This window comes from Cyprinus carpio, chromosome B7 (genome assembly GCF_018340385.1).
Source record: "Cyprinus carpio isolate SPL01 chromosome B7, ASM1834038v1, whole genome shotgun sequence".
NCBI lineage: Eukaryota > Metazoa > Chordata > Actinopteri > Cypriniformes > Cyprinidae > Cyprinus > Cyprinus carpio.
Genome location: NC_056603.1, coordinates 31,367,121 through 31,379,646, shown reverse-complemented (window position 1 = coordinate 31,379,646; position 12,526 = coordinate 31,367,121). Strand labels below are relative to the sequence as shown.

The 12,526-nt window shown below is 36.9% G+C and overlaps 1 protein-coding gene across 1 annotated transcript in view; it reads left to right on the top strand.

The window, feature by feature from the left end:
• Positions 1-2,347: 2,347 nt before the first annotated feature.
• Positions 2,348-12,526, top strand: part of stim2b (stromal interaction molecule 2b) — a 56,092-nt gene continuing 45,913 nt past the window's right edge. Inside the window, exon 1 of the mRNA XM_042728323.1 lies at positions 2,348-3,531. Coding sequence (XP_042584257.1) covers positions 3,393-3,531 — 139 coding nt within the window. The 5' untranslated portion in view covers positions 2,348-3,392. The remainder of the gene's footprint in view (positions 3,532-12,526) is intronic.

Here is a 12,526-nt window from a genome sequence, read left to right as displayed (position 1 = left end):
GAGTTGACTCTTTCTTTTGAGAGACAATAACTTTACACACGTGCACTTTCAGAGTTAAAACTTTGCAGGACGTTTTCATTCACTTAGAGCTGTGTTACACACTGCATGCAAGGTAATTTTCAAAAATCCATAATAGGGGCACTTTAAATAAACTAAAACAACTAAAATATAAAACAATATACCCAAAGAGAAAGAAGAAATAAAATGCTATTGTTAAGATATTGTTTTCATCTAAATTTGAAGTTGGAAACAGTGGTATTGACCAGCCAATAAATAAATAGATAATAAAAAATAAATACATAAAAAGAAAGTTGTATAGTGCATTCAGTCCCATGAATTTCAGCATCATTCATGACGATACAAGTTGACCCCAGCTTAAAGCAAACTCTTGCGGCTCTCTGACATCTGCTCTGTCCGTCTATCTGCCTGCCCCTCTCATTCCCTCTGTGCCTCATATCAAATTATGCCACTCGTCCATTTTCTGCCCTGCTTTTCACTCCCCATTGCCTCACACTGGTCTCTCTGTACATCTGCCACCTGTTTACACAGCTTCCCACGCCCTGTCACCATGGGAGCAGCGCACCCCTAGCGGTCCCTCACTGTACCATAGCATTGCTCCTCGCTGAAACATTTCTTTTAGACAGGCACTATCACATTTCCTCTGCCTCTCTCTTGGGCACCTATATATATTTAGACCTCTGTAATAACTGCCCTCCTGTCCTGCTGATACAGTTGAAACTGTTATGCAGGAAGTTAAGGGAGCTTGCTTTGAGAGAATAAGGCCTACATATTTAAAAAGAATAATAATTGCACTCTAATGTAACAGATTTCATCAATATAAACATTTATATCAAATAATATACTATTGATACATTAGAACAATGATATGATATGAAAGCATTTTACTTTTTGTATGCACAATGTGTGATATTTAAAGCTTTACTCATAAAGCTTTTGTTAGTGTTTAGCTGATTCTTATTAGTTCAAATAGTATCAATGGTTTTGCACTTTATACTGACACCTATTGGCCTGGATGCATTAAGTGAGAGTACTTATAAGTGCCTTAACATCAAATTTCTTTATTTTGTGTTTTGTTTATTTTTCTGCATGTTATTTTCTGTCTACTATAACACACATTTAATTAACATTCTTCGATTAAATCACAGCAATATTTTTTCATTGTTGGTAGTTTGTGCTTTGACAGGGTTATCATGTTTTTTTTTTTTTTTTAATCATTCTGGCAGATACTGCTTGTTTGGACATTATTATTATTATTATTATTATTATTTATTATTATTATTATTATTATTATTTTGGTACCGAATTGGTTTACTGGTAATTGGTTTATTAGTCAGTCGCATACATGCTGGTCCATTACTATGGACTCTGGGTCTTATGGAATTTGGGGTTAGTATGTTTTTTTTTCTTGCTGTTGTTGAAAGAAATTGATACTTTTATGAAAAAAAAAAAAATATATCAAAAAGGTTTAAAATGTTACTAAATTTTTCTATTATTAATATATATTCACTTTTATACTTTTGCACATTCTATTCATCAAAGAATCCTGAGAGAGAGAGAGAGAGAGAGAGAGAGAGAAAAACTAACTGCAACATTGATATTCAATAATAAATGTTTCTTGAGCACCAAATCATATTTCTGAGGGATCATGTGACACTGAAGACTAGAGTAATGACTGCTGAAGATTAAACCATTGCATGAATTAAATTTTTAACAAATATAATTTTTTTAATTGTAATAATAATAATTTACAGTATTAGCCTACTGTTAAACTATATCAAATAAATGCAGCCTTAGTGAGCATAAGAGACAACAAAATATTTTTACAAATATAACTGACCCCCAGGCTTTTGAATGGTAGTGTATAATGTTTGCTTTGTTTATTTACATGTAATTTTATGTAAAGTGGATGCATTATTAGCTACTGGCCAACTGGATGCTGGTCATGTGATGTCAACATGGCAGAGTTCATGAGGTGGGCGACCTGCTCCATGTGAAATAAAACAGCTTTTTAAGTAAGTCTCATATGTCTTGAGTCTAAATCCCAATGCGATGAGTACATCATTTTAATAATTAATCATAAAGCAATGAAAACAAACAAACTCCTTCACTTTCAATACTAAATTGTATGCACATCGGTTTATGTAAAAAAAAAAAAAAACAGTATCATATTCCAGATGAACATTATCCCACAAAGCACAGCAACACCCATGATCTTCCTGCCTGCTTTGAACCGCGGTCTGTCTTTTCAAAGCTCACGTTCTCTCGCGCTGTCAGCCAATCGCATTCTGCCATGTTGGGACCGTTCAACCAATCGCAGCCCGCAGCGAGGAGGAAAACTTGGATGATTCTCTGGGTGTAAATTGTTGTGTGTCGCGATGGGAGAAATAAAAGTGGGACGTGATGAACAATAGAGCTGGCTGTTTCTGGGAGGCGCCAGCATTCCCGAGCAACTTTCGCACTCTTGTTGTGCATACCGATAGTCCTCCAATCACACAGCCCTTCCAGCTCACACCAGGCAGCTGCTTTTGTGTCATATGAGAGTTTAAGCCGAGATCACCGAAGAGGGAGAATCAAACTGCCGGCTTGGGGTTGTCAAATGATTTGCATACGGACTTCCGCCCCCTGAATGTAGTTTCTGCATCAACTAGCAAAGGCAGCGGGCAGACCTGAGCCCTCAAGTCAGGCGCAGTCATGCGGACTTGACATTTAAACTCGGTTAATATTTGGACATGAACGGCACACGCGTGTATTTCGGATGGTCCCGATGGATTTGGATTAAACGGCGCACTGGGATCTGACACTTTCTTTCCCAGAGGTGTTTACTATGCTGGATTTTTGCCGGCTCTTGTGGATGTACCGTGACTATTTGCTGTCACTTCCAGTGTAGAACTGGAATATTGCATTGGACTCATTGGGGTGTTTTAAAGCAGAAAAATGCGTGTTTTCATCTCCTCTCAAACGGGGATTCCTCGTCAGTTTGCACTTGTCTGTTTGGATCCTAAAGTAGGATACAGCCAGATCCTCCAACCCAGTCGAGGATCTGATGTCTGTATGCTCTGATGTCTATTTCAATGTGTCATATTAGAAGAGTTGACCATCTCTTCTGGATGGAGTTTTCCCTCGCGATCTTCTTTTGACGTCTAGGACAGCGTGGATCATTTTTAGATCGTCTTTTAGCTTGGATTACTTCTTTTTTTTGGCTGCGTTTTTACAGGTTGGATCTTCTCGTTTATTTCGGGTATCTAAACTCGGTGCTTACTGTTGAAATCACACGTTTCATTCTTTTGATTCGTTTTGCCTAACCACTGGGTTAAAATACTGTGTGATCTCTTGTTGATTTATTTATTGCTCGTTGAAAGCTTTTGCACACCATGACTTTCTTGTCCGGGGCAGCGGTTCTGTTGCTGCGTGGACTCGTCATCTCTGCGGTATTGAGCTTAGAGAGTTCATACACGAGTCATTTGTCGAACCGAGTCACTCCTGATCCAGAAGCAGCTGTTGCTCCTGCAGGTAAGACCTTCATATCCTAATAAACCACAGATCTGATCAACCTGCGTTATTTTCTTGTCCTCTATCGAGGGGTGATTTAGTAACTCTAGATACAGTCCAGATACCGTGATAATCGATTGTCAGTGCTGTTTTTGATGAGTGCTAATCAGGGAATGTTAATGTCGTCATTTCGCGGCACCGTGGGTCCTGATGGTGGGCAGGTCTTTCCCAGCCTCAGATCACTTCTGGGTGATTCTAGAGAATCTCATGCTTTGCCTGTATAGTGACTGTTTATGGAAGTGATGAAGGTCAGGACAACATCCACATGGAATTCCTGCTGTTCCACCAATAAACGCTTGGCATGAGAGAGCAGGAGGAACCCCTTCCATACAGCACTGTCCTCAGGCAGCACCTCTGTGAGGAGAAACCACCAGATGGGGTTTTCCACGGCCACTGGCTGATGTGATGCCTTTGTAAATTGGTAAAATGAAACTGACACTAATTTTACACGTTATTCACTGAAGAATGAAACGGTATAGCCTACACAGTGGCGTAGGCAGTATTTTATTTTTGGGTGGGCCTGGGTAAAGTGAGCGGGCACTAGTAACTAACGGACGGAGTCAATATTCAAGTCATTTCAATCTTCTTTTCTTTGATCCTATTGAAAAATAAATCGTAGAACACATTGTCGACAAAACCTAAAATCATTCACAAAAGCCCCAATCCCTAAACACCGCTGAAGATTACAGCAGCTACAACCTGTCCACATACAAAGCCCTAAGTATCAGTTAGAACGAAAATTAAATACGGCTTTATTTAGTTTATTTAGTTAAAATTTATATTTTTCATTTTCATTTCATCATTCTACATAAATGTAGCCTATTCGAGGCACTGTATTTCCTCAAATAGGCTATAATTATATAGGCCTATAACTAAAGTGTATAAAATAATTTTATTCAGAAATGTCATGATTTTTATTTTATTATTAATAATCAAATCATAATATAAATTAATTCATTATTTAAATGAATTTGGAAACAGGTGCAGTAAGTCCCTGGCGTCAGTCACAAAATTGATAAAAAATAACTGGCAACAGCTGGCCTTAAATTCTTTAGACACTGCACACTACACGACTTTAAACACTTCGTGAAAGCAGTCTGCCTGAGCCAAAATTACATTCATAATTGGCCTGACAGTAGCCTAGTGTGTTCCCGCTTTACAGAATGAACCGGATCAGCCTGTGCTTGGAACTGAAAAGTCTTACTGTTATTTTGCGGGCTGATGGACGGGTTCTCTCTCGCGTCAGTGCGAGTTTTTAAAAGTTCTTTTTACAGAAGTAACATTTTCCAACACACAGCTAAATTACAGGCTAACTAAATGGGGGAGCACACACAAATTCACATGCGTGACATGGATAGCCTGGATAACACCTAATTGCCCAACACAGCTGTCAGTCAAACTCATCAAGAATTAGGCTAAAACATTTTATTTGTTTTAGTTATTTGAGATGTTATAATAGTTTTGTAATTGTGTTAAAGTAGATTTTAAACAATAATTATTTAACAAGTGTTATATTTGTACAATTAACTGGAGGGGCCTATTCATCAGAGTGGGCGGGCCTGTGCCCATCAGGCCCGTCCGCTGCCTACACCCCTGGGTATACACAAATGTATTAACCATGCTTTTTATGGCAAGCTAGAGTATTTTGACATTTATTCCTTTAAACAATTGATTTTTGTTACCATTTTTTTTCACTAATTAATAATCCTGTAGTTACTAGTATCTTTTAAAATGTTAACATCCATTATTTTAGAACTTACTGTAATGGTGACTAGTGTCTATCAAGTAAATCAATAGTTGGCTACTTTTTAGTAATTAGTCACTATTCTAATAGTGACAGATAACCATTCCACTCTTTTTTTTTAAAGTTTAACTAGTAACTTCTCATTAAGTACTAGTACATGTGTATTAGTTACTAGCGCAAGGCTTTCCATTCAAGCAACTTTTTTTTTTTCTTTTTTTGGTCATTATAAATTCTAGAATATTTCTAACTTGGAAAACTTCTAACTTGATGATTATTTTAGGTATAAAATATATGTGTCACAGATACCACCCAATCATTGGCTGATGACAATAAATTCTCAAATGTCCAAATATTGGCAGATTAATTGACATGTCTGATATACTGTATGTCTGTCATTGTACAAGGCTGTTGTCACATATAGGGGTGAGATTTTTGGGAATGTTGTCCCAGGCCTTGTGATGAGGGTCGCTCAATAAGATCTTAGTGTAGCCTACTGTTTAGCTTTTGATGTGGGTGACCACCAACTTGCTTTGGGCCCCTTGAATTTGGAGATGATTGTATACTATGTATGTTCAAATGGATGCATTTGATCCACAGAATGATAGATTCTAGGACACTCCTGTAAATCAATGTTTTAAATATCAAAAAAAAAAAAAAAAAAAATGTATAGAATAAAAAATAAATAGTTAAAAAAAAAACTGAACCAAGGCCTAATGCATAAACAAACAGGACTGATTCAGTCAGGCAGCCTATTCTGGTTCATAACCCCACAGCTGTTTTCCCAATATTAGTCATGCCTTTAGTGACAGTGGATCGTTTCTGACGGGAAGCAGTCTGACGCTTGCTGAGGACACAGGGTGAGATGACAGATTGCTGTCTGTACAGAACTACAAACTGCTCATGTGATGAATGTAATCCAGATCTGCGGTCATAGTGGAATGCCGACTTAATCGAAGGGTAAATAATCTGCATGCAAATGGTAATTGACTCATCAGAAATTAAAGCCCTTGGACAAATTGTTTCAGCTGTTCTTGTAGTTTAGTGCACACTGATGGACACTTGTTATGCATACTTGATTAAATGCAGCAAGTGCGCCATAGTTCCCAGCTGCAACAACAAACCCCTTGAATTAAGGAAACCCTTGATTAGTGTTGCACATTGGGGTTTTCTTAACATGTGCATTTGCATAGTGTCAACATTGGTCTTTTCCCCTGGTACTTGTAGTTACGTTTTAAAGTTTTGTACATTTTACAGCATGTAATATTACAATTTTAACTGAAAGTTATATAACATTGACAACCCAGGCTCACTGGAAAATACATGTCGGCGACAGTACTGTGAAATGATATTATGTTGCTTATTGCAAGTTTCGTGACACTTTTAATTTGAAATGTTCAGTGAGTGGTGCTAAAAGCATGTTCATTTTTATTTGAAACAGATGAATATGAATCTTGCAACATTTTGTTAAGTTGGTTCGAAAGTGAAATATCCGGTGAGCAGTGCTAATATGTTAATTTTGTATTCTGTTTGAAAATGAAATGAAGCACATTAAAATACAGTTTTAATTTACTTCTATGAGATGTTTTATCCTGAATCATAAGTGTTTTGCATCACAAGTGTAATGCTCTACTATAGGTGAGCTACAGAGCAAGTTTACTACATCAGAAAAGCCACACATATGGAGCTGATTATGTGTATATTAGTTTACAAATCATTCAGAATATTCCTAAAATGGACGAGACAAAACACCACTAAAGAGTTTTGAGGTCATAACAGTATTGTACAAAGAAGTCTTAATTGATAGTCAACTGTTTGGTTATCAACAATCTTCAAAACATCTTCATTTGTGCTCAAGAAAATACCTCATACAGGGTTGGAACAAGTGAAGGGTGAGTAAATGATGACAGAGTTTTCATTTTTTGGGTGAACTCTCCCTTTAACTAAAAGTTAAATATTATCAGTGAATACGTTGTATGAGTTTTGTGGCATAAGGCTTTAAACCTAATAACTAAATACATATAATTAATTATTTTTTTGGCAATAATTCTTCCCAATGTCAGACTGATGAGCAAGGAGGTGGCAGAGCAAGTATTTGTGGCACGTTGCATCTGTGATGGCATGCATGCTTGTGAATTGTGCTGTACTCATTAATTTACTGTATATGTGCAAGCATCGGTGAATATTAAATTACATAAAGCAGTTTAACCTGAGCAGCAGGCCGTGACACCTGCAGGGAAAGGTGTAGTCCAGCTATAGGCAGATAAAACTGCTGAGTGACAAATTAAGTGCTTGTCTTAAAATGTATTTGCACAGGCTGCTTTAAACCGTTGCGTGTGTACTTTGTTGAGTTCCCACTATATCAATATGGGTGCAGTTGTCATGAGATACAACCTATGGGGGATATTTGAATTCTGTGTGCTTCTTAGTGGGACACACAGTAGTTTAGTTACATTTATTTAAATTTTTTTTATAATCTACACTGAGAAACTAGCTGCTGTGGTTGCCAGATCTTTACTGTACAAAATACAGTGACGATGCTCCAAGAAGTATACCAATGCTTCTTGGAAAATATGTTTACGGTTCCTAACCGTGTATAGAAACTATAGAATGTCAATGAACCTTTCTATTAGAGCTATTAAAATCTGTTTGTTACTGTAAAATGTGCTAATAATGACACAGGTGGACAATAGAAGGCCACATGATGACTTAAAGGTCATCAAAATTGCCCTTTAACGCTGTTAGTCACACAAAGACAAAACAACACCATGGTAACACATGATACTACAATTCAGAACATTAACATAAAAAGCAGAACAGAATATTCTGATTAAAAAAAAGAACTGTACATAAATAGAAATAAATATAAATAAATGTGTTTGTTTGTGCAGGGAATGCCCCATAATTAAGGCAATTACTATGTTTAATGTGTATGTATTTCCTTGTTAAATATATAATTAACAATGAATTTCTAAACATTTTTTACAATTTTAAAATTTTTGTTTTTAATTGCTAATATGAATTGTGTGTGGAGTTATATTTGATTGTCAGTATATACGATTTTTGTTTAAAATGCTATATGGGAATTTGAGCCATTTGTATGCATGCGCATGTGTAGTCGTGTGGCAGTTCCTCTGGTGGTGTTGTGCCTATGTAGGTTTGTGTGCATGTATGCTGGGAGTTTGAATATAGGCTCTTTGTGAGTCAAACAGCCCCACTGGAGTTGACCCAGCAACCCACTTCCCATCCCACACATGCTGCTTTGCAGGAGGCCACTGATAATGTGCATGTGTGTATGCAAGAAACAGGAAGAAAACTAAATTTAATCAAAGAAAAAAGTAAAGAACTATAGAAAGCACATCAGAAAAGGAACCATAAGTAGATCTTGCTCTTGTCTGTGTGAGTGGCATGTGTTAGGCTACTTGTTCAGTTAAGGGCTCCCAATTGTAAGCACAGTAATGAAGGAATTTCCTGTAGCACAGATGATTATCATAACAAAAGTGCTCTGAGTAAAAGGTTGATTGTTTTTTTGTGTCTTTCAGATCATTTGAATACACGTCGTCTTAGAGGCTTAGATGGATTTGTTTATCTGTTTGTGTGCCTTTTTGGTCTCTGTTCCATGAATGTCCTACTTGATGAAAGGATAAACGGGTCACCGCAGGCCATGCTACAATACTTAAAATGATTATTATTTTTTTTTAATTTATTTATTTTTTTACCATTCTAAAAAGTGTTGGTAGTCTATTGCTCAGTTTCATCAAACTGTAAAACTCTCACCATCCTGGTTGGGATACTTCTAAAGTGAAAAAAAATTGGGAAAAAAGTGACGTGACATACAGCCAAGTATGGTGACCCATACTCAGAATTTGTGCTCTGCATTTAACCCATCCAAAGTGCACATACAAAGTGAATAAACACACACACCCGGAGCAGTGGGCAGCCATTTATGATCTTGTCCATTGTCTGTTAATATCTGTCTGTATCATCTAAGTCATCACTGGTAAACTTAAAAAGAGTGTTGCTATGCTCTTTATATGTGTTGTTTAATCCAGGCTTGGTCCCACTTTATATAAGGTGGCCTTAACTACTATGTACTTAAATCAAAAACTAAGAACAATGTACTTACTAAGTACATTTTGTTCATAATATTATTTACATTTATGTATTTAGCAGACGCTTTTATCCAAAGTGACTTACAGTGCATTCAGGCTATACATTTTTTAACAGTATGTGTGTTCACTGGGAATCAAACCCATAACCTTTTGCGCTGCTAACGCAATGCTCTACCACTGAGCCACAGAAACATGTATTGCAATACACTTGCTGCTATTGAGGTAGGGTACGGGTAAGGTCGGGTTTAGGTATAAGGGATGGGAACAGTGTAATTATATATGTAATTTCAGAAATTAATTACATATATAATTACATGCAGATATCTTTTAAAATATAAGTACAATGTAAAAACATGTATGTACACAATTAGTGCATTGTACCAAATGATTAATTTAAATGTAAGTACATGTAGTTAAGGCCACTTAATATAAAGTGGGACTGTATGGGCAAAAAAGAAACACTGAGGCATTTCTCAAAATATCTTCTTTTATGTTTCTAAGCAGAAAGAAAGTCAAACATGTTTGGGATGACATGAGGGTGAGTAAACAATGACAGAGTTTACATTTTGGGGTGAACTGTCCCTTTAACCCCAATTTATTCCCTATTGGCATTTTCAGAAAGATATTTTTACCCCATTTTAGTCCTTTCAGACCCTATTCAGACAGGTGATTAATCTATGAATTCGCATAGTTGTACTCTCTCTTTAAAACACTATACAGGTGCATCTCAATAAATTAGAATGTCATGGAAAAGTTCATTTATTTCAGTAATTCAACTCAAATTGTGAAACTCGTATATTAAATAAATTCATTGCACAAAGACTGAAGTAGTTTAAATCTTTGGTTCTTTTAATTATGATGATTTTGGCTCACATTTAACAAAAACCCACCCATTCACGATCTCAACAAATAAGAATACTTCATAAGACCAATAAAAAAAAAAAAAAAAAAACATTTTTAGTGAATTGTTGGCCTTCTGGAAAGTATGTTCATTTACTGTACATGTACTCAATACTTGGCAGGGGCTCCTTTTGCTTTAATTACTGCCTTCAATTTGGTTTGGCATGGAGGTGATCAGTTTGTAGCACTGCTGAGGTGGTATGGAAGCCCAGGTTTCTTTGACAGTGGCCTTCAGCTCATCTGCATTTTTGGTCTCTTGTTTCTCATTTTCCTCTTGACAAGACCCCACAGATTCTCTATGGGGTTCAGGTCTGGTGAGTTTGCTGGCCAGTCAAGCACACCAACACCATGGTCATTTAACCAACTTTTGGTGCTTTTGGCAGTGTGGGCAGGTGCCAAGTCCTGCTGGAAAATAAAATCAGCATCTTTAAAAAGCTGGTCAGCAGAAGGAAGCATGAAGTGCTCCAAAATGTCTTGGTAAACGAGTGCAGTGACTTTGGTTTTCAAAAAACACAATGGACCAACACCAGCTGATAACACTGCACCCCAAATCATCACAGACTGTGGAAACTTAACACTGGACTTCAAGAAACTTGGGGTATGAGCTTCTCCACCCTTCCTCCAGACTCTAGGACCTTGGTTTCCAAATGAAATACAAAACTTGCTCTCATCTGAAAGAGTACTTTGGACTACTGGGCAACAGTCCATTTTTTCTTCTCAGCCCAGGTAAGACGCCTCTGACGTTGTCTGTGGTTCAGGAGTGGCTTAACAAGAGGAATACGACAACTGTAGCCAAATTCCTTGACACGTCTGTGTGTGGTGGCTCTTGATGCCTTGACCCAAGCCTCAGCCCATTCCTTGTGAAGTTCACTCAAATTCTTGAATCGATTTTGCTTGACAATCCTCATAAGGCTGCAGTTCTCTTGGTTGGTTGTGCATCTTTTCCTTCCACACTTTTTCCTTCCACTCAACTTTCTGTTAACATGCTTGGATACAGCACTCTGTGAACAGCCAGCTTCTTTAGCAATGAAAGTTTGTGGCTTACCCTCCTTGTGAAGGGTGTCAATGATTGTCTTCTGGACAACTGTCAGATCAGCAGTCTTCCCCATGATTGTGTAGCCTAGTGAACCAAACTGAAAGACCATTTTGAAGGCTCAGGAAACCTTTGCAGGTGTTTTGAGTTGATTAGCTGAATGGCATGTCACCATATTCTAATTGGTTGAGATAGTAAATTGATGGGTTTTTGTTAAATGTGAGCCAAAAATCATCACAATTAAAATAACCAAAGACTTAAACTACTTCAGTCTGTGTGCACTGAATTTATTTAATACATGAGTTTCACAATTTGAGTTGAATTACTGAAATAAATGAACTTTTCCACAAGATTGTAATTTATTGAGATGCACCTGTATGAAACTGTCAGAATAATTTTTAATCTTTTTAAAAGGCTAAATCAGATATCAAGATAGTTATCTAACAGATATTTATTAAAATATATTTATTTATTATTTAAATATTTTTTATGAGACTGAAACCAGCCCTTTCTTGTTTACCACATTTGCAGTACACAGTTCCTCATAAAACTAACATATAAATCCCACAATAGTGATGAGGTTCTTTGAAAGCTGTCTGCAGTTTTAGGTTTGTTGCATGAGTTGGCAGCAGAAATCCCCTTAGTAATATTCTTGTGAACATGGTTGTTCGCACATTTAATGCCTTTGGGTATTTAGATTGTTTAGCTTCTCAACAAACAAACTGCCTTTTAGAGGGACAAGTTGTCCTGAAAGCATGAGTCTGGGAATTGTGATTTTCCTTTAAAAAAATATGTTCGATCATCTGTGCTTGTTTTGTTCTCTCTCTCGACCGAGATATTATCATTACATAAGACTGAAGTAGGAAGTAAGCATTGATGTCAAAGCTGCCTTTCACATGCAAGCTGTGTTATGTAGGCCGTTCAATTGTGGACGGACTGGTAATGCAACATTTTTGTAACTGTTCTCATATTAGACTAGTGGGATTGACATCAGCGTAACAGGTTATTCAAATAAGACAATCTCAATCGAAAGTGTGATTAAGATGTTGAAAACAGAATTGTTGAATAACTTGGAGGACTTTACCAAAGGTATAAGCCTGCAAGGGTATTGTATGTTCCTTTCTCTACTGACTGGAGAACAGCAATTGAATGAATACTTAGATGGTGCCA